General features: G+C 35.0%; 1 protein-coding gene across 3 annotated transcripts in view; it reads left to right on the top strand.

Moving 5' to 3' along the window:
• WDR72 (WD repeat domain 72) overlaps positions 1-17140 on the top strand; it is a 325916-nt gene extending 308776 nt beyond the window's left edge. For all 3 annotated transcript variants that reach the window (XM_007479979.3, XM_016427854.2, XM_007479982.3), the window contains 2 exons: positions 10118-10222; positions 16330-17140. In XM_007479979.3, coding sequence (XP_007480041.2) covers positions 10118-10222; positions 16330-16385 — 161 coding nt within the window. In that variant the 3' untranslated portion in view covers positions 16386-17140. The remainder of the gene's footprint in view (positions 1-10117; positions 10223-16329) is intronic.
• Positions 17141-24175: the final 7035 nt, after the last annotated feature.

The following is a 24175-nucleotide window of genomic DNA, read 5'->3' as shown; positions in this document are numbered from 1 at the left end:
TTATGGTGACATAAATAGTAATTATGAATTATGGCACATTTCAGAGATTAGGTATGTATAAATGGCTAACTAAAAACATCTCTATGCTTCTCATACTTGGAAACACTTTGTTAACACATAAATTGCAGCAGCCACAAAAATTTTTTGTCCTGGAATTCACTTAACCGAACAGTCTACTAGCTTCTAGACCTTCCTTTCCTTAATTGCTGAAATTTGAAGTACATAATGTGATGAAAACTTAGGCATTTAAAATTTTGTAATTGGGTCTCCTATGTGTTATATTTTATGGAGACTATATTCAAAAAAGTATTTGTTCTGTCAAAATACCCCACTTCTCAAACATGCTATATTATATTGTATTACTCTTGCCAGATTAATTTAGCTCAATTCAAGATTTTTTTTAAAATTCAGAACCTATTAAATGCTAGGTACTAAAGATACAAAGAAAATCAAACCAAACTGATTCCTAACAATTAAGGAATTGACAGTTTAGTCATTGGTTATGTTACCTAATGATAATGGCTGAAACTATCTCATAGGGCCATAGATTTAAAATGAAAAAGGATATCAGAGGTCATCTAATCCAACTCCCATATTTTGTAGATAAGACTTTAAGTGATTTGCCCAAAGTAATATAGAGGGTAAAGATTTGAACCTCCACCATGTAAGTCCAAATCCAAGATCCCTTCCATAAACTATGATGAATTTGGGAAAAGAATAACAAATATTAGCAGAAATTTTCAATGAATTAGAATTTTTAATTCAAATGTTAGCATGATTCCTTGAGTTGCTAGGGATTTTGAAGGGTGAATCATATAACATTTCAAAAGTAGCCTTTGAATTTTTGTTAGTAGAAGTCATGCTAGAAATGCCACTGAGTGAATGTTTATCAGAACTTACAAAATGCTGGACATTTGGAAGATGTCAAGTATTCTATAGAATTTTTTGTCTACTATCTTAACTCTTCTAGAACTTTCTGTCACTATCTATAGCATCAGTAAGTGGTAGGTCTTGGGGGAGAAAGTGGTTGAGGTAGGAGAGAATACATTTTAAAAAATGAATGTTTTATTTTATTTCTAGGCATTTCTGCATGAATTTTTTTCTTTTTTCCTTTTTTCAGAGTCTTCACTGTCTTTAGAAAACAAAATAAGCTTTAAGTCTAACACAAGAAAAATCTATTGTTATTCAATAAGATCAGGAAGAAGCATGACTTGATTATCTCAATAGATACTATTAAGCAAAGTAATATATATACATAACAATCTTTGCCTGATAAGATATTTGTCAAAAAAAGCTGACACTTTAAAAAATGAATTTGGCCTCCCAAAACTGATATTCTTTTTGTAAGCATAATGAATGCCACCAATGAAAACATTTGTACTTTTTACATTTCTCCATTTTTAATTTTCTAGTTTATTAATACAATTTCATATATTATTCATTTTTCATCATTAATCTTCAGATTTCTTCTGAGTTTTTAGAACATTTAAGAAATTTCAAATTATCTCAAAGTTTGAAAGCATAAATGATTTCTCTATTTGTTTTGTAAACTGAGGCCCACAGTAAGAAAGTAGTTTGTACCTTGGGAACACAATGAAAATCAGTAAAAATGAAACTGGGACTCTGGACCAATTTTCTATTCTTCATTCTATTTATTTAAGTTGCCTCTCAGCAATTCCTATGAGTTTTCCCATTTTTTTTATTATTTAGATTACTATTTATTAGGTAGTTTTCCTATCAATTGTCATGTTAAGTCATCTCTTGATCAATTAAAATTCTTTCTCTGAGCCTCAGCAGGAGCTGGAATATTTTGCTCTGTTTTTCTTTCCTTTCTTTTTTTAAATAATCTTTACCTTCTGCTTTAGAATCAATGCTGTGTATTGGTTCCAAGGCAAAAGAGTGGTCGGGGCTAGGCAATGGGGGTTTAGTGACTTTCCCAGGGTCACACAGCTAAGAAGTGTCTGAGGCCAGATTTGAACCTACGACCTTCCATTGATAGGTCTGGCTCTCAATATACTGAGCCACCTATCTGCCCCCTTGCTCTGTTTTTCAATAGACAAACATTTCAATGTTTTATCTCTTTAAGAATGATTTTCTTATATCTCCCTCCTCTCTGAATCTCTGGTGTGCCCATGATGGATTAGGTCTATCTTTTAAACCATGCATAAATAGTTTATATATTGAGAGCTACAGGTTTTACTCAAACAGTAAATAATATGGATTTTAATATCACATAGGGTGCCGTGTCATAGGAGAGAGCAAGTCAGCTATGTTTACAGCAAGGCTTAGTGTTTTCTCAATGGAAATCATAACAAACTGTGCAGCTGTCAGAAAGGTTTCCAGCTGGTTTGTTTGCTGACTGTGTCTACTGGGCATGCCCAGGCCTGACAGTGAGTTTTATTACTCTGCAGAAGGTGGGAGAGAGAAGGAACTCTTTCTCTCACCTTTTATGGAAGTGCCTGAAACCACTCAAAGGAATCAGAACAGAAAAGGGTAAGTGAGCACTGGGGAACATATCACCATGTAAAACCAATTACATCAGACCTTCCAGTTTTTGTTTTTTGACATTTTTTTGTAGGGGTGGTGTTTGGGGGGAGGTACTGAGTTTTATCACTCTGTGACTGCTTCTTATCATCTTCTTATTTGCTTACCCTAGAAACTCCCTGTGTCTGAATAACTCACAATAGCATAAAATCCTAGCTCTTATTGTTGGAAGGGACTTCAGAGTGCATCTAGTCCAAATACTCATTTTATAGATGAGGAAACTGAGGCTCAGGAAAATTATATTATTTAACCCCAATATCACAAAAGGAATAAACATTAGAGGTAGATTTAAACAGATCTAGTCAAAGCTCTTTCTATTACCATTCCCCTCTCAGCCCTATTCCTTGTGTCTAGACCTCCCTTGGAGTTTCCTTTAGCTCCTGAGTCCTCCTTGCTGTGGACTACCAACCCTTCTGAATATGGAACATTCTGCTATAAAACCTATTTCCTTCTCCCATTGAGGATCTCCTCCTGGAATATTCATTCAATGGAAAGACCAAGTTGGCTTTTATTCCTCTCCTTTCCCTGTTCTTGGCTTTCTAACTTTAAAACCATACCTCATCACTAGATACCTTCCTCCTTGTCCCCCTTCCCTTTTCAGTTCCCTTTTCTGCATTACATACTCCCTTTCCAATGTAATCTCCTTGAGAGCAAGGAATGTCTTTTTGCTTGTATTTGTATTCCCAGTATTTAGCACAATGCCTGGTACAGTCTAAGCCCTTAATAAATTCTCAGTCCTTCCCTCCTGCTATTATTACTAAGTTTCTAAAAAGGGATGATTCAGCTAAGGGAAACTTTAAGCCAATAATTTCCAATTAAATTGATCCATAAAAATTGTTTAGTTTTCATTCCCCCACCATTTGCTTTCCATATACTATCTCTCCTAAAGATATTCTAAGTTTATAAGATTGACCTTTCAGTTGTCAGTTTTTTGAGGTATGTGGTGAGTAAATGGAATATCATTCTATAGCTTTCAGTGAGGAAAAATAACCTCCAAATTAAGCACTGTATTTATGAAATGAGAAATATTTCAGAATCCATTAAAGAGAAACTAAGTAGCACTGATCTTGGCTTTAAGATAAAGTATATGGCTGAGCCTATCATCCATTTTTCTTTTTCTTCATAATATGAAGATCTTTGCCAGCTGTGAAATATAGTTTCATAAGCTATTGAAAATTTCTAAGGATCTTTATTGATGAACTACAAATGCAGTTCACTGTGGATAACTGTAACTCATTATGGAGCATGAAATGGTGGGGTGGATAGAGTCCTGCGTATAAAGTCCAGAATCTACTTTCTGATGCCTATTAGCTCTGTAGGTTGTATAGTGAAGACTAACACCTCTTGGGTGAGGACTTCCCAAGTCTTTTTCAGGGGCACTAATCCCCCTTTCACCTAACACCCACCTGTAGCTCTCAGAAGTTATAGCATGTTTAGCAACCATATCCCACTAAAACTATCTCAGCAGACAAGCTAAATTAAGTTAAGGGTGACTGACAGGCCTCAAATTCATCAGTGAGTTAGGGGAATGTCCACTCCAAGCATGTGAAAACTCTCCTTGATGGAACTCAGAATGAGAATAATTAGTTCCATTGATCATGAAGGGACTGAAGTGGGTGCTGTGGAGTGCTTAGTGCAATGGTCATCCACTGGGTCATATGCAATCCTGGGCAGATGCCAGGAGCCTTGACTTTTTTCTTGCCACTGGACTTCAATGATTCTTGAAGAGAAAGGGAGGTTGATGACTTTGTGCAACTCTGCCTCACTGAAATCCAATTCACAGGCAAGTCAAGATTCTACCATTGATGTCATTAGTCCCCTGAATTTGAAGAACAAACATGTTCATGGAACTCAAAGCCACTCTCTTTTAATTACCTCCTAAGTTATTAGCATTTCATATGAAATGATGGAGGAATTGACACAGGGGCAGTTTGGCATACTGATGTCATAAAAGCCCTTCTCATATCCTAAACATTAAAACTATGGAGAACAAATATCATACAAAGGATAATTACTTTATGAATTCATCTTCTACTCCCTGTACTGGAGGAATTAGTCTCAAAGGAATGATTTTTTAAAAAACTGCATTCCTTTAGAAAGAAATTTTTAAAAATGCCTTTTCTTGATGGTCATATCAAGATTAGTATAGAAATACATTTTTGGAATTAGTAAATACATTGGCTTGGCTTGGCTTAATTCAGCTTTCCTGAAGTCTTTGTTCTCTTTCTTTCCAACAATCCAAATCTAGCTCCCCTGTAAAGACCCAGTTTGGCTTCTTTCTTCTCTGCTGGAACCTTCTCTAATCACTCCTACTGGAAATGATCACTGCTTCCTCTGAACTCAAATATCACATTTTGTCCAAAAGTAATTAGATGTGCCTTATTTACTGTCTATTATTATTGGTTTTATGCAGAGATGGGATTTATCTCTAACCCTAATCCTAAACTGGATTAAACTGGACCCATGATTTGATTGGTCCAAGTAACCCTTGATGATTGGATGCTCACCTTCTCTGCAATTTAGAATCTTACAGAGTTTCTATGGACACTGAAGTGTTAAGTGCAACTCCAGTGGCCACATAGCTAGTACTTATAAGAGATAGGATTTAACCTATATTTTACATTCTACATGTCAGCTCTATCCACTATGCCATTCGGTCTCTAGTTAGTTGCCTCTCTATTTTAGTAACCTTTTGACATTCAGTAGTCTCATCTCCTTTCTTGACTATAAGCCTAGTGATTTCTTGCACCTTGCACATAATGGGCTTTCAATCATAATTGATTCAATTGAAAATAAAATGGAACAGCACTGAAACCATCACAACCAGTAGCAGAAAATAATGATTCAAAATCATATGCAGAACAGAGAAGGTACAGTGACAAGTCAGTCTTCCACATAAGAATTTGGAGTTGGTAGGATCAACTTCTATAATTTCTACTGATCTCAGATTGCAAAACTAAAGGATTATTTCTGTAGCAAATCTAAACTGCACAATTTTATACCATGACAGCCTAGAAAAAGTCAAAATATAATTCAGAAGGCAATCTAAAAACAACCCAGTGGTAAAAATTAATGGGGCGAATAGAAAAATATGTTTGTATCTACAGGCGTCAGCCCAGGCAAGACTGTAGCTAAAGCTACGTCTGACTAGCAAAGTAAAGTTTCATATTAAATGTTTATATTAGCTGTTATGTTATTTTTGCCACTATATATTGTTTCCTCTGTGTGTGTGTGTGTGTGTGTGATTTCTAAACCTTTACTTTCTGACTTAGCACCAACTCTAAGACAGAAGGGCTAGGCATAAAATGTTAAGTGACTTGATCAGGGTCAAAAGCTAGGAAGTATTGAGGTCATATTTGAACTTGGGTCCTCCTCATTTCAGACCTTGTGCTCTATTCACTGTGCCACCTAGCTGCCCCAACAAAGATATGCTTAAAGGAAACTCAGAAGATGACAGAAGGAGAAAATATGCAAGAAATAAAATATAGAGCCAAACATTTTATGACCTTAGATTTAGAGCTAATAGACACAAACAACTTCCTCATATTACAGATAAGCAAACTGAGTTCCAGAGAGGTTAAGAGACTCACCCAGACTTTCCCAAGTGATAAGTAGCAGAGCCAGGATTTAAATTACAACTGAAAATCCTGCTACAGCTAACATATAATAATGTTTCCATGATCACGCATAACCCATTAAAGCAAAAGGTGAATTAGTAAATGAACAGTACTATAAATCAATCTGATGTTTCACTTTATACATCTTAAAATATGTATTTCCATTATCATCAGTATCATATGAAACTAAATACTGCAGAAGACTTTGTAAGATATGCATGGTATAGTGAAAGGACCACTAGATTTTGAGTTAAAGACTCTTGTTCCAAAACCCATCCAATGCCTACCACCTATGGGATCTTGACCATTTCATTTAATGTCTTGGCCTTGGCTTCCTCATATATAAAATGAGAGGATTATACTAGATGATCTCTTAGATTCCTTTGGGACCTTGATCTTTTGGATCTGGACCTATGATCCTGCCATGGAAAATAAAAATTTATAATAAAAAGTCAACAAAGTTTGAAAACACAAAAAGCCTACTGTGTGACGGAATTCAAAGTTATTGAGCCATTGCTTTCAGATTAAGTAGAAAACAAAAACACCTATGGATTAAAAGCACATACACACCAAAGAAAAGCAACGGTAGAGAAATTGTGAGTTTAAAAACTGAGGATTAGTGTAAAGGCTCTGACTATATCCAACATTTTGGCTGTATGCTTAGTGATTAGAATGTTTAACAATTCAGGTGATTTTTATAATTACTTACTACAGAAAGGCCTGGGTTTGGGTTATAATCATTTCACAGGCCAAACAGCTTTTTCTACTTCCACAGGCAAAAGCTATACCTCTAATTCAGTACAAAATACTTTGCAGACTTGTTTTTGATGCCATAATAGAGTCCTACTCTAGTTGTCGCCAGATGGTGACCCAGTGTTCTCAAAAAGCTAAGCCAATGGAATGTAAATTCTGCCAAGCTGGAAAGGGCTTGACCTTGCACCCACTGATAGACTTTATGAGGATAATCCTTAATTTGAGAACCTCATCACTAGTTTGACTACAGGGGTGATGAAGTTTTCTGACTTAGTCAAAAAGCACTGATCAAGCACTCATTGTGTACCAAGCAGTGTCCTAAATTCTGGGGTTATAATGATGCAAAAAGCATCAGCCTTGCCCTTAAGGAGCATAGATTCTAATGAAACCATAAAACATGCAAATATTCAGGTCCATATAATATCAATACCAGATACAGGAAGGTAATCTGAAAGGGGAAGGTATTAGCATCTGAGAGGAAAGAGAAGACTAGGAAAGGGCTTCTAAATATAGGAGAATTTGATCTGAGAGTTAAAGGAAGCTCAGCATGGACATGAAGGCTTGGGGGACAGTCAATAGAAAGGTCCCAGAAACTCTTGCTGGCCATCTACTAAATTGATGAAAGGGATGAGGATCTGTGTTGGTACCCATATCAGACTCACCAGTTCTTGAAGTAAAATGTTAGATGTTTTTAACAACTGTTTTCTTACTTGAAATGAAAATATGAGAGTTGGGTGTGATAATAATATAAATTAAACCATGTAAAAATACAATATAATTCATTGTACTTTGATATCCCTTAGTTTCCACATTTACTTCTGGACAAATACACATTTTTCTTTCCTTAGACAGGGTATTTCAACTCTCAGTGCCTTGAGAACCACAAATGCCAGAGCAGATACAAACTGCATCAGTAAAGGCATTTTTTTTTCAAGAGTACCAATGAAATTATAGATCTGGTAAGCTAATTAAAAAAAATAATTGAAATATGTTATTTATACCAATTATGACAATAACATAATAAATAGAAATGTTAATATGGAAAAATAAATTTCGAGCAATGGATTACGTATTCTATGTTCAATAAAATCTAAAGTTGTCATAGAATTTACCAGCAATAGATATGAGAGTTGAAATACTCTGCCTAAGGTGACAGAGTCAGCATGTGTCATTGGATGACTAGCTGACTCTAATATCAGCTCTCTTTACTATGCCATGTTGCTTCACAATGATGCTGAACCTAATCTATTAATTTATATCATGTGATATCAGGAAAACTTGCACCCAAAGTTATACATAACCAGTTTAAGGGAAGACATGGTCTAAGTCTGTGTTGGCAAACCTATTGAAACACATGCTGGAGGGGGCTGCTCTTCTCCCTCTCTACATTGTGCCTGAGGACATTTTTCATATCTCCCACCCTTCTGCACAACAGCACAATGAGAGTGCTTCCTCCCTCCCCTCTCTGGGATAAGGGGTGGCTCGCATGCTTGTGAGGGTCATAGTTTGGCCAACTGGTCTCTAAAAGTTTTGCCATCACTGTCCTGGCTGATATTATATGCATCATTGGTTGGAATAGTTGCATTGATGAAATCACAGATCTGCTTAGAACTACTGAAATTTTTGATATCAAATCTCATAACTCTCTTCAAAACAGCTTTCTTCATCATTTATAGACTAGAATTAGTGTTTGGGGAATCGTAAAGAATTATGAAATAGATACAACCATTGTTTTTAAATGGTATTTAGAATTTACATTCATTGCCACTCAAAGACTTAACAATCCCAGAAGTTTAGAGCTAATACAGAGTTTTAAGAGGTAAGCTTGCCCAACCTTCTCATTTTGCAGATTTTCAAACTGAAGCTCAGAAAAGCTAAGCTAAATTCCTCCATGACAAGAGCCTACTGGTAGAAGATCCAGTAATAGACATAATTTCTTATGAATTTCAACATTCTGTGCTATATTAAGTTTACTATCTTTTGTCTCAAAAGTGGTCACACTGAGCAAAAAACAAAAATAAACAAAAAGTGCTGACAAATGTTTAAACTTTGAGTTTAATTTTTCATGTGCAAGGAAAACCTTTTCAAAAAGGGAAGAAATCCAATTTTTTTCAGATGATTGCTGTTTGAATTTCTAGATGAATGTGGATAGTAATGTCTCTTAGGAACTTATACTAGTCATCCAAAGGTTACCAATATTACAATAGTGAAAAATTGTACATTTACTGAGAGGGTAGGTGGCAGTGTTTTGATGTAAGTTTCAGTGTTTGGACTAGAATTACTAATATACATAGTATTAATACCACTACTAATATAGATGAAAGAGATTAAATTACTATTTTCACTAACTTTATTCGTAACAACAAAATGTAATTTTCTAGTAAATAAGAGTGATAAAAATTTAATGATCATGGGACTAGCAATCTAAATCAAGATATAGCTTATTTTGCCAAAACAAAATTTACATATTTTCCTTCAATGGAAATTGTATAGTTAATATATTAATTGAATCATTTGGAACTCAGGATTTTATCTTTTAGAATTATTAAGGGAAAATCTATGCTGAAAAAATATATTATGAAGGTACTTAGCCTTCAAAACACCCAGTTGGGGTATGCTATGGTTTTCAACAAATAAAGTTGTATAAAACTTTTTTGATATGACATGTTTTCTTTAAAAAATGTATTTAAGTAACTAGAAATATGTATTACCTAGCTTTGATTCCATGTAGCAGGAGGACTCATCTTACCAACTTAAAATATTTCTGATTTACTAAGCTTGTAGTCTCTGTGTGTCCAGTTGCCACCAGTTGACTTAATTGTTTCAGATTTATGCATTAAAAATACGATATCCACTTTTAAGGGATCACTTTGCTACTTTGTCGCTTTTAAGTTAATGCCATAAACTTATTTTTCGTCTAAGATAAAGTTACATCTATAGATTTTTCAACTAATTACATGTATGCCAATAACTACTGGGAGGATACATTTTATTTCAATTTATTATTTCTGTTTACAAAGCACACCCTTGGAAAGATTTGTGGAATTGAGTGGGACTAATTTTTTTTTTTGCTTTGTTTTGTTTTTTCTTGTGTAGATATTACCACTTTTAATCTTTTTCTTTTTTCTTTCTTCCATTTTTTCCTTTCTTTCTTTCCTTTTTCATTCCTTTCTTCCTTCCTTTCTTTTCTTTGTTTTTAATAGCTACAGTCAGTGTGGTCAAGCATGACAGCCACTCAAACTCGGCAAACTTCCAAGAAGCTGAGGACATGCCTGACAGATGTGTCTTGGAAGAGTCGGAGAGTCCAGGTGAAAGACATTTAAAGATAGTCACCATGTATAAAATGATAAATTTGACACAGCTTTTGGGTCTATGGAAAAAAGAGGGGTGGGGGTGAGGAAGGACATTGTAATGCTGTTTTCTCTTAGCAGCTGCACTGTCAAATTAAGAGTCACCTCCAGGGGTCAGAGTATGGAGCTGTTATCCTTTCCTCTTTCATCAAGAATTCAAGTCCCTACAAAGTACAAAGGCATTAAGACTGAAAGGAAAGCAAACACTCTTAGTTCATTATAATATTTTTAGACTAAACTAGTTAACCTAAGGATAGGCTCTGAGCTCTGAATGGTGCTGTAAGGTTAAAAAAAATAGACCAGTGAATTTCAGTCAAGTAGAAAAGCAGTCAATTGGGGGGAAACTTGGAGCAAGTGGGAAGCATCAGAAGTCAATTGAACTTTTTTGATACAAATAGAACAAGAGTGCTATAAGGGTTTTTTCGGGTAAAAAATGTAACCAAACAGCAATATTGTTCAAAAAGTTCAACCCTCTAGGCACAATGAAATCTGCTTCCTTGTCAAAATTGCACATTTTTTTGTTTCATTTCTTTGAAAGTGAATGCAAAAAATGCATTAGATTTAGTAGGTATTAGGAAAATAAGTCTATATGTGTTTATTCTAACTACTGATCAAAAACAGCTTATCAAAAGAGATTGACATATCTGGACTGCCACAATGTATGCAAAAAAGGCATTGTTGCTATTAATGAACGGGTTAAATATCTTCCCTAGTACCCTCACCCACTCTTTGCCCTTGCTATTTTCTTTTTCCTGCTTTATCCAACTTCTATGTACCCTCTTGCATCTTTGTGTGCTGATCCGTGTATCATATTTTTGATTCATCCTCTCTGTGGCCTGTCAGCTTAGTTAAGAGATTTCCAAATCTTGTAGCCTTCGCTGACAGGGGGCAGCTGCAAACAGTCCCCTGATCCTTCCCCTAGGAGAGCTACCAAGATTTAATTTTCAGTGAAAGGTGCAGTTTGAAATCCATGTCAGGTCCCCTAAGTCATCTCAGAACCCCAACAGGACCAGTGACTATGGGATTATATTTCAGCGCCCTCTACTACCAAGAAGCCTTAGGAACTGAAGTGCTGTCGTGTACCTGATTCGAACCACCCTTTCACATTAGTTTCCCTGCAGAACTGAGCAATGACATCTTTCAAAACTATAAATCTGGTCTTGTTTGCAAATTGCCCCCCATTCTTAAATGCCATAAGAGATAGGAAAGAAAAGGAATTTGGACTTGTACAGTGGAAATGAATAAATTAAAAAGTAAGTTACTTTTTATTTTGACTGCCTGGACCTCTTCCTGGTTCCACAAGATCTTCTGAAGGGACTCTGATTAACAGTTATTCACAAGAGTTGTTTTTTGTTGTTCTTGTTTTTTGGAAGGCAATTAAGTGAGTCTGATTTTCATGGGAGATGTTACTTTTCCAGATGAGAATAAATCTGTTGGGTTTCTTTGCAAAAAAAAAAATCATAATTTCAGTTTACCCCAAAGCAAATATTCCTAGCCAAAATTCAATGAATTTCCAGTAGAATTTAAATATAACACATCATATGTTATATATAAAAAAGGATATACCAAGAAAGAAGAAATATTGATTCAAAAATATAGGCATTGATAAATAATCCAAACTTAAAAAGTGAGTACTGTTCTGTACATCGGACATCATTAAACTGGTAATAAAGAATGAATTACTCTGGCTTTTTCCTCTCTCCATTCCTGCATTTTAAGACATCTTGCCTTATAGGCCTGGAAGCCTCTTGAGATTTCACTACTGGTCTCACTGCCTCCCACTGAGAATTTGTGGCTCGGTTGTCATGGAGACATCGTATTTCTCCAAGAATTGCTCATATTGATCCGTGGCCAGGCGTAAATGGCCAGGCGAGTGTGAGGAATAAAGGGGGCTGGGCAGTACTATAAAATGACCAGAGGTTGTGAGTTGGAAATAAGCTCATAGCAAACACTTAGGTAAAAAGAAAGAAGCAGTTTCATTTTGTCTCAGGATTTCGTTTCTGCACTTTGGGCCATTGTCTTCTTTCACTATAGACTGAAAGAAACTTGTTAGTCACTTGTCATGTCAGATCTTTGGTGCTTGTCCTGACACAGCTGTCAGCCTTCCAGCTCTGTGCAGTTCAGGGACACACAACAAAGAGCTAGCAACATGAATTATTTATTGCTCCTTGTGTGGATGAAATTCTGTGATAAGAAATTAAGACACTTCTGACAGAGGTGCTTGTTTAGAAAGAAAGATTTTGATGATAGAATGCATTTGCTTGAAGCATGAGTGAGTATTTTGGTAGACAAGGATGCTAAGGCATGGGTTGTTTTCATTTAGTCAACTATATGTATATATTACATATATATATATTTCTCAAGTAGATTGAAGAGAACATATTGACTATTTGAATAGTGAATATGTGCCCATTTCCTCTTGAATGGCAAGGAATTCTAATTTTGGGATATCATGTCATTCATTCATTAGTAATCCAAAATTTACTTATGTGCACGAAATGTATAAAGATAGAAAAATAGATAGATGGATAGATAGATAGGTAGGTAGGTAGGTAGGTAGGTAGGTAGATAATTAGATAGATAAATAGGGATATAGTTAGAACTCTTTCTGAGTAGTATATAATCTATCCTATTTCAAGAAGGACAGTGAGTATTTTTTAATCAGAGAGAGTGAATTTAATTTCTTCAATTAGTAAAGGTTCATAATATTAGCCTTATATTTTATGTATATTTTTCTATGAGTCACATTTAATTTGAAAACATATTAACTGAAGTTAAATTTTAATATTGAATTCATACTTGACATTTTCCTCATACAAGATTCCCATTAAAGGAAATATCTTTCTATGTCAATAGTTGAAGAATGAATATTTTAGCCTGACTTACAGTTTTAAGGGATGTTTATTTCAAGATATTTTGTTTATACTATACCAAACTACTAATTTTCTTTTTTCCCCACTGTATTTCTGAGCTAACCAGTTGCTTAATATGGCATAGACAACCAAACATTATTCGTTAAAGTTCTCTCTCCTTTCCTTTATTCCTCCCTTCCTCCTTTATCTCATAAATCCTCTGAACATCACCATATAAAGTTTACTATATAAAATATGGCTTATATGCCCAAACCAATTTATTTGCACAAGACCTAGTTTATCTGCAAATTAGTGGTAGGCTACTACTAAAGAAAAACAACAACAACAAAATCTTAGTTCAAAGATTCAAAAAAGTTACTTTTATAAACCCTTTCAAATTCAATGATGTTACTTAAATCAACTCCAAGGTTTTTTTTAATGCTTTATTAACTTGTTTTCAAACTAACTTTTAAATTTCAATAAATAATTTGCTAATTTAAAATTATTTTAATTTAATTTTTGTTACCAAATTAGATGAAATAAAAAGTTCACAAATGGACTGGATTTTGCATTCAATTCATATAAGACATGTTCATTTTTCAAATGAATTGTTAATATATATAAAGAAAACATTTTCTAATAATTTACTCCTATTAGCACTTTATTAATAATGAGTTTTGAGTAACTGAAGACCCTTAGAGTTGGCAAGGATCTCTAGGCTAGAGAATGACTATAATTTTAGTCCTGTTAGGGAAACCTGACATTTTCTTACAACTGATCTCTTCCCTTGGAATTATTTCATCAGCCAAGATAGTTCCCTGTCTTTGAATCCTGGGTATAAAAAGCAGATTCCAGTTACTTCCACGGTATCACTTATAGACTGAATAAAATTGAGGAGATAGTTCTGGCTCCACTACCAAAGAGTCTGAAACCACATTTTGCTTTTTTAGTACCACCATTGAGGTCTCAAGGCAAGAACATTGCTCTGTTTAAGGACAGCTCAGTTTTTCAAAAACAAAAATAATTGTTTGTTCTTCCTTGTTCTTCCTCACACAAGACACTTTGTCTCTTTATAGTGCCTTCTTGCTGGCTGTTTCCCATTCTTGGCATTCTTTACTTCTTCATCTTCATCTCCTGACCTCCTTGGATTCCTCTCAAGTCCCAGATAAAAAATCCCACCTTTTGCAGGAATATTTCACCAACTTCCTTAATGCTGGTGCTCTCTCTCTCTCTGTGTATATACTTGGTTGTATATAGGTATCTTCCTGCTATCTCCCCCAGTTAGACTGCAATCTCTTTGAGAGCAGGGACTTTTTTTTTTGCCTTCCTTTGTATTCCCAGCATTTAGCATATTGTCTAAATATAGTAAACTCATAAATGTTTGTTGACTGATTTACTGACTGAGAAGACTTAGGAAGTCTAGCTACCCCTTCTTTGATTCTCTTAAGTCCAAAAGTTCTATTTCAGATGCTTTTCTTAGATCTTAATCCCTTCTCCTTGAAATAAAACAACAACAACAACAACAGCAATGATCCTAGTAATCCCTTGTTTTTATGCTCACTTCAAATTTTTCAAAAAAGAGAGATATAATGGCCTAGGGGAATAAGATATGGCCTTGGAATTAAGGGAACCTAAATATGTCCCACCCCTATGTTCCATGTGACTCTTGACAAATTACTTAGATGTTAAATATCTCAGTGGCCCCAGACTTCAAGGTGTAGAGAAAGTGGAAACCTGAGTTAGTAGAGAAGCTGAACTGAAGAAATTATAACTTGTTCTCTGAAAGAAAAATCTAATGAAAGATTTGAGGTTTCCATCCTCTCATTTGCTTCTCTATTCCTATAAAAGCTTCCAAGAATTTTTTATTTCTTGTTCATATTAGCTGAGAAGGGAAAAAAGATACCCCCAAAATGTTCTCATATGGGAAGGGGGTAACAGAAGGTATGGATTTAAGAATATGCAAACTAACATGGGTGTATGTCATACTGAGGTAGGTTTAATCAGTATATAGTATGTTCCTAATACTGTTTCATACCTAGCCTATGTTTCATAAATATCATTGTCAATCAATATCACATTTTATGGATGTGATGGACAAAACTAGCTTTCTCACTAGGGATGCTAAGGAGACTTGCCCCTGCCCTTGCCCTGTGATAAGCAAAAGTGAGTGAGTATGTGTGTCTACGTGTGCCTGTGTGCGTGCGTGCATGTGTGTGTGTGTGTGTGTGTGTGTTTATTTATTCTGGCTTATGAATCACCTGTAAAAATCAGGTAACAGAAAACTAGGACAGATTCAGGAAAGGAATGTCGGAGATGGCTGCTGATGATGCATGAAGCAGGAAGAATGTGGAACATGTGAACAGTCCATCAATCATACACCACAAGGAACACATTTCTTAGTCTTTTATGGGGAAAATCCCAGAATCCTAGAAAAAGTAGAAATAATTCCAAAATCAAAAATGTATATATTATTTCTTATAATTACTATGATATATATTGTCTGCATCAATGCTTACCATTACCAAAGGTCAAGTGGTTTTAAATTTAAGATATTAAAGCATCATGGTAGGAATGGAGGGGGGGTGGGAGAAGCAGCCTGATGGCGATGATGTATATCATTAATGCATAGCACTAAAATACTTAGCCAGGATTCTAGCTTTCTTTTAAATTCTAAAAGTAGATGTAGATGATGGGAGTTAGGGTTATTAAGCATACTTATCAGCTAAAAATGTGATTAGAAATCAAAGCTAACAAGGACCCAGAAATGAGTTACATGTTTGGTCTCATTTGAAGTGTTAATTTCAATCACCAAAATTACAATAATCTAAGTAATTTGGGCAATAATTGCATTTAAAGGTTCATTGAATCAAACCTTATGTCACACTGACCCATCTCAGGTGGGCCTAAGCCCTTAAAATTTCTTAGTTGCAGGAAGAATAATTAGTTTATTTATAATTTGGGTCAAGTTTCTATTTCCAAATGAAATACCTTGGGTTAAAGTTGTTTTCCTCATTGTGATATAAGTATAAGATTCTATTTGCCATTATTTGTTCATCCACATTAATCCTATGCGCAATTGAAGTTTTAATGCTTTAGGGAAATAGTTGCTTATGAAGAGCTTTATATGTTAATTTAATATTTAATTTTAGAATATTTGAAATATCTGGCAGTTTTAGCCCAAGAGAAATGCTTTGTTTTTTCTTTTTCTTCTAGGTAAACAAAAAACACATCCTTGGATGGCTAAATTGTGCTTATGTAAAGTGTGTTAAAATGTCTTCTCATTTACCGGAAATGGGATTTAAACAAATTAAGGAACTGAAAGTGTATAATTTTTTTAAAGACTATGTTGCTCTGTTATGATTATGAAAGCCACTTAATATGTCAAACAATACATGTTGAAGTCAAACTATAGAGAAAATTGTAAGAGTTGATCCACTATAAAACCATGTAATATATCTTGGGAAAAATTTTCTAGATTACTTTGTATATCTGCTTCTCAGTTTGTCCATTGCTGTTCTCAATATAGAATGCTGATTCTCTACCATATGGGGATTTGTTGCTGAATTCAACCTTGATAGTGTGTTTAAATTCCATCTTTTCATACAACACTATTATATCAAAGATTATAGAAGTCTTTAATATTGACCACTGTTTGATTTTATTACTTTCAATTTAATCTTTAAATTTAACTGAGTTATCTGAGAGTTGCCTGCTGTGTTGTGATTATTATTTTTATCACACTGGACAAACTCCAAGCAACCAATCTGATCTCTAAGCACTCAGTAACATCACCTACCACATGATAATTTCAGTTCTGTCCTTCCAAACAGCTGCAAAAAGCTGGGCGTGATCATTTGTTGAACCAATTTTGTCTCTGTAACATTTAGTTTGTCATTCCCCATGAAAGAGTGGATCAACTCCTGAACCAACCTGTACCAATGGATATCACTAGGGTTATCAGCATGGCCTAAACTAGAAGTGGGATTAAAGTTTGACCTTCAAATAAACTTGTATGTTTCCCCTCTATGTCTCTTTAATTTTCTTAAGCTGCGATCGAGAAAATTATACTTCAGCAATTTGATTGGTATCGGTACTTATGCTACCAATACCTATGGCTGCTCTGATATAACATAGTAGATAGTCTCGAAGAATTACTGTTACTCAAAAAAAAATTCATCACCCTGAAGTCAACTTGGTGGCAAGCATCTTCACACTTAGCTGGGCAGGTCCTTGTGTCACAAATATAATATTTGTTGCCATACCCATCATTGAAGCTTTTTCATCTTAGTTGGGGGAGTTACTAGGATTTTCAGCCTGCTTAGACATTATTCAAGAATGCAGGACCATCTCCATATTGTGATGAAACATCAGAGTAGAGATTGAGTAGAGGGGGGGGAAAACAAAAAATAGGGGGGCAGCTGGGTAGCTCAGTGGATTGAGAGCCAGGCCTAGAGATGGGAGGTCTTGGTTCAAATCTGGCCTCAGACACTTCCCAGCTGTGTGACTCTGGGCAAGTCACTCAACCCCCATTGCCTAGTCCTTACCACTCTTCTGCCTTGGAGCCAATACACAGTAGTGACTCCAAAACTGAAGGTAAGGGTTTAAACAAACAAACAAACAAACAAACAAAAATAGGAAAGTATTTCAAGTGTTCACCATGCCATTAGGGCCCTTGTTGGTCAGTTGTATCATCATCCCTATCCTAAAATTATATTTTAATCCCAATGACAGCTTCTAAATAAGCAACATCATGTATATTCATGTAAATATATTACTAATATGTATATTTTTTATCTCACTGAATAGCTGAAATGAAGTGACTTTTCCAAAGATGCTATAAGGGGGATTACTCAGTACTATAATAAGATTGAAGTAAAGAACAACAAAAAAATTATGTCAGAATCATCCAAATGAATTACCTAACTGAAGCAATAACCGTGCGAGCCTTATTCCAATGAAGTTCTATTACTTGGAACTGTTTGGGATTCTGGGAATTATTTTCAAAATCTTTTGCACAGTATTTTGAATATCCTGAATGATGATGATTCTCCTGATGACAGATTTACTTTTGGGAAATATTTGGAGCCAAATTTTATGAAAGCAATTAACCAAATAGTATTTCTTTTGATTAAAAACTAGGTTTAGTTATAAGGTAACAGTTTTGTTGTGAGGATCAGAAATTGTCTCTGAAGATTATTTTAAAAAGATGAAAGAGATTAGGGAAATGGCAACTAGGTGGCACAATGAATAGAACACCAGGCCTGGAGCTGGGAAGACCTGGGTTCAAATGTGGCTTCAGATACTTCCTAGCTGTGTGACTCCTGGACAAGCTACTTAACCCATTATGCCTAGCCCTTGCTTGCCCTTCTGTCTTACAGTTGTTACTAAGATAGAAAATAAGGATTAAAAAAAAAAAAGATGATTTGCTCTTTAGTAATATATATTGAATAAGTGTGTAGTCTCCCAAGGTGACTATTTTGAAGGGCAATCCTGAATTGGATAGAGAAATTATCAGATTTTCATAGGCATAGTTTGTATAACAATTTCCCCAGAATCACAACACGATACAAGTGAAGATCATTTTTGCGATTCTTCTTCAGGAGAGGTGGATTTGCAATCAGAGAATTTGGGTTAAATCCCAGTTTTGCTAGTTGGCATCAAATTCCAGCAAGTCCATACAGATGAACTTGGACAAGTCATTTAAATTACCTAAGCCCCAGTATCTCTTTGTTAAAAATGAGGATGTTGAACTAGTTGACCTTCAAAGTCTCTTCCAGCTGTAAAGTGTTTGAATCCAGATTAGTCTGTTCCTTTATTTTATGCATGAAGGAACTGAAGCCTAAAGAGGGGAAGTGACTTTTTCGAGGATTAAGTGGTCCTTGACTCAAAAGAGACTCCTAAATTCAAGACCTGAAACTTGGTTTTGTCTGATAGTAAATCCATTGTTCCTTCCACTACATTGTGCTCTGCCTTATTGATATCTTTTTTAAATCATTATTATTTGTAATTGCCACTGTTATTTCTACATGTGAACAATTCCCAATTTACAAGAGAAAAATAAGGTTGACTGGATTTTTATATAGTCAGTATTTTTTTTCCCCAGGGTTAAGGAAAACACTCATTAGCAAGTATCTATATACTTCTTCAAATTTTGCTACTTTATAAGAACTGAGATAAAAGACATTTCCAAATTGACAATTTAAATATATAACTTAAATTATCTAATATTAAATTTTTTTTCAAATTCTAAAATTTAGAAACTTGTTGATATACTTATTTGTTATATATACTCATATATAAATATATAAAATAAATGAATTTGCAATACCCCTGCTGCTTTTGGTAGCATCAAATAATTTCTGTTATTAAAAATTATTTTGAGATATTGAGACTATGCCTACAAAAGCTTTATTCATCAGTCTTCAGTGGTTTTGCTTGTTTTGCCTACTTGAAATAGATGGTTGCTTCACAATTGATCAGATTGGCCATAGGTTGATTTACCCATCTGCTAATGTGGCCAGAAACTCCACATTGACCATTTCATGATCCAGCTTTTATTGTCATCTTTGGGGTTGCTTCGGTTAACAAGTGAGGCCATGTTCTTTTTAACTAGTTAATATTTTGTTTATATCTGTGGGACTCACTGATGTAAAATTAATCATTTCATTTTTAAAAGTCACTTTCATTGCATTTTTCTTGGAACCTTAGAGGAAGTATTAATCATTCCTTTTTGTCTTGTTCATTAAGGGAATATTTCCAAAACTGTTACAAAAACTGGCAAGTGTGAATTAGGTTTTATCTTGGTGAAGGTGTGACTTGTCTATATAGATATAATTAGGAGATTAGCTGCAGGCAGGAAACCTTGTGTTGCAGTTTTAAGAGGCTAAATTAATGCCGCTTTGAAATTGTCCCTTTTCTAAACACATATCATAGCATTTCAAAAAATGTGTGTCCTCAGTCCATAAGATTATAGTTGCTTTATTATGAATGGATATTAAATTAATATGAAATGACTAAAGATTTTGACAAAATTCATATTCATTTCAAGTATCTTTTACTGTAAATTTTCAGTTTCTCAGTCTCTTAACTATTACACCACATACCGTTTTTATCCACTTCTAATTCCAAAAGACATGCTACGGAGAAAACTGTCAAAAGATATAAATGTCTCATCTTACCAAGAAAGAAAAAGTCACTTTTTAAAAAACCACCACTTTACTTAGTATTTTAGTATGTCTATTAGTCTGATGTACATTTTGATATTTTCAAACTGACAGTTACTAAAGGAGTTAGAAATATGGAAAATAAACAGAGTAGCAGAACCAGAGCTTAAATCCAGATTTGACCCTAAAGGCCAGAGCTCTTTCTACTTTTTCTTACTCTGATTTATCGGTTTAGTTATTGTTTTTAAACCAGTATCACTATCTAATAATTACATCTGTCATTTCTCCATGGAGCCTTCCCCTTGCCACAAGAAAAAGAAGAAAAAAAGCCATATTGTGACAGGTCCCTTCTCGTGTCCTTTTAGATGAAGCTCTTTTTATAAGTTATTCTTCCTATAGTTACAAACTTCACATTTTCTTCCCACTTCTCCGAATGTCATTTTCATTACATATCAAGTATCTGCCTAGTGAGGAACCTATCCTTTCCCCTTGTGTGCTCACAGAACAGAAGCCTGAATATCTTGTCTTGATGTAATCATTTTCCCTGACTCAAATAAAAAAATTTTTTAAGTCTATGATGTGTTTGTGTCATTGATCAAAGGATTCGGGGATTATGGAATTCAGAAATAATTGGCACTACTCTGTAGTGTATTATTAACGTTATGTTTCCTATGACACAGTGTCTGTGTATCTTCTTATCATCCTCCAAATGCTACATGCCAGTAGAATGCCAATATTAATAAAATCATACAATGGCAGTCATCATTTGCCACATGCTTCCAAACACCATCATTTATTCACTTAGTAGTCATTTTAATTGCCATTATCTCTAAAATAATCAATCGGCTTTTTGATCCCATGTGCTTATTTCCCAAGGAGGGAAATTGCTACACTATGTCTGTGTCCTGTGCTGATCTGACTGAGATAAAGATTTGTTTATGTCATGTCACAAGTTTCTACAGACTTGTAAATGGGTTTCACACACTGTGGTATGACAATTATGAAAATGGAGGAAGGTGCTTCATCTTAAAAATAGTCCCATAGCCATCTGCTAAATGCTGAAAGGAACCTTCCAGCTGTGTTACTAATATTTACATCTTATGCTGACCATTAATACTTGGATCACATATTGAAAACCATTTTCCCCCTTCATACTTTAGAAACATGCAGAAATATTGTCACAGGAAATCATGGGGTACCTTTTATTCCTATTTTCCCTATATATACATAAACACACACGCATAATTACAACCTAGATCAATCTGCCTTTGGCTTTATTCTCTTGTCAAAGAGTAGATTTACTCAGTCCAGCCCTTATTTCAACTAATCTGTATATTCCCACCAATCTAATCAAAACCAATTACTCCACATATAGCCAGAATTTAAAATAGGAGGTAAGTCATTGACAGTAAATATCAATATTTCATGTATTCATTGGTAGCTAAGTAGAGCATCCAAAATAGGACATTTATTTTTTCCCCCTTTCAAACCATATTTTGATGGAGAGGTGGTTTGGATGCTTACCCACCCAGGAAGCTGATGTTTTTATGTTTGTTTTGGCTTATTGTTTCCTTGCCATGTAGATGGCAGCAACACTCAAGGCTAGAAATTCTACTGCCCCCCTTTTTTTTCCCTTTGCTTCAGACCCAAACATATGGTTACTGAAAATCTTTGTGAGAGAAAAGGTGGAAGTCTGAAGACAAATTTCTTTGTGTTCCTACATACCTCTAAAGTATTATTTTAAGTTGTAATAGTTGTACTTAAAACACTTCCCATAATATGGAAGCATTCATCATTTCTCTTAATACAGATGTCATAGTCTGTCCTTGCAAATATTGATTGTATTAGGGTTTATGCTCATTTAATCCCTGGTATCTTTTTTTTACCCCTTTAGAACACTGAAGACAAAATTCTTTCTCAGGAAAGAAAAGGCAATAAAAAAAATAGAGATACTTCCCCACCCCCTTACCCAAGATAAAGAAAACCTCCTTTCTTTGTTCTGTATGAACATGAATGAACCCAGGCCACTATATATGGCAAGGTTTTCCCTAATGTCTTGCTAAAACAATTTTTTAAGATATGTGCCCTTTTTTGTTCTATCTCATAGTGGCTTTCTTCAAGTAAGTCTGTGTGCTATCAGTAAAGGAGACAGCCCTATGCCATGTGTGAGAGAGGATAGAATAGTTAAACAGGACTTAAGGTGGTGGGTGTATTCCCAGCTGTATTCCTGAGTTATTGAGTGGCTTGTCCTCACTTCTTGTAGCATTCAACAAAGTATCTGGCCCAGGCACTAAGGGCTCTGAGGAAATTAGAGGAAATCTTAAAAAAGCAAAACAGATAAGACAAACCAACCCAAACCCTTGAATTTTCTTAATTGAGAGCTTTTCAAGGGCAGGAACCTTGCCTTTATTTTATAAAGTGTTACTCTAGAGAATCTAGTTCAAATCTGCCCAGGGCAGTTGGTGGTTGAATAGTTAGAAAGGCAGACCTGGAGATGAAAGATCCCTAGTTCAAATGTGGCCTCAGATACTTCCTAGCTGTGTGACCCTGGGTAAGTCATTTATTTCCAATTACCTAGCTCTTAAAATTGTCTTGGAACTAATATTCAGTGTCGATTCTAAGATGGAAGGTAAGACTTTTTGTTTTTATTTTTAAATATGGCCTCAGAAGTTTACTGTGTGATTCTAGACAAGACATTTAAATTCTTACCTCCATTTTCTCAACATAAAATAGGAGCAATTCAAAAATGATATATTAATAAACTGTGATGTACCTGTGAGCTCATCAATATAAATCCTCCCATGTTGCAGATCATAACCCACTTGTCATATTGAGTAACATGGATTGTCCATCAGCTCTTCTTCACTTTATTAAAAATGAGAAAAACCAAGACGCAAACCCAAAATAGAACCAAAGAGGAAATTTTTAAATGGTGAAGTGAAACAGATACATTAGGAAATCAAACAAAAGACTGAAGAATTGGTAAAACCCCAAATCTGGCCTGTTGGAAAAAAGTCACTCTTTAGCCAAGCTGAACTAGAAGAATGAGGCAAATCAAAACTAATTGACATGATGAAATTACAATAGAGAAAAAATGAAAAGGATTAGTACCTGCTCTATACTGTCATATATCTGAAAAATGTTGTGCATTCAGTCAATTATCCAAGATGATGACAGTAATGATACCTAACATTTATATAGTATCAACTATATGCCAAGCACTGTAAGCACTTTACCAACATCTCATTTGATCCTCACAACAACTCTGGGAGGTGGGTGCTATTATCATCATCCCCATTTTACAGATGAGAAAACTATGGCAAAAGGGTTCAAAGACTTTCCCAAAAGCTAGTAAATAAGTCTTTGTACTCAGGTCTTCCTGACTCCAGAGTCTATATATCCATGGCTCTCTGCCTAACTGCCCCAAATTGCAAATCTGTATTGGTGGAAGGAGTTTTCACACTGGGAATTTCCCACACCAATGAAACCATCCTTAGGTCCAGACTTCCTAATCCTACACACACACACACAAAAGTAAGCTATTAGTATTGTCAACTAGAAAAAACACAGAACTATTAAATAGTCAAAATCACTCTTTAATCAAGGGAAAAGGGGTTAGCACTACTAATATGACAACAGAGCTTCTTCCTGATACTGCACAGAGTCTGGACGCCCTGGTCACTGTCCCCTGGGAGTGCCACCAACTCAGGATGGACTCCAAGGAACAAAAGAACTTGGGAAACCTATATACCACTCTAGATGACCTGAGGGCTTGGAGGGGGACAGTTGACTGACTTTACAATGGTAAGAAAGGAAAATTGAGGAGTTCCAGACAGGAATAATAGTGAGGGGCTGATGCCCTACAATGGACACAAAAGGGAAAGACTAAACCCAGG

Source organism: Monodelphis domestica, chromosome 1 (assembly GCF_027887165.1).
Source record: "Monodelphis domestica isolate mMonDom1 chromosome 1, mMonDom1.pri, whole genome shotgun sequence".
Lineage (NCBI taxonomy): Eukaryota > Metazoa > Chordata > Mammalia > Didelphimorphia > Didelphidae > Monodelphis > Monodelphis domestica.
This window is presented reverse-complemented; position numbering and strand designations above follow the sequence as displayed.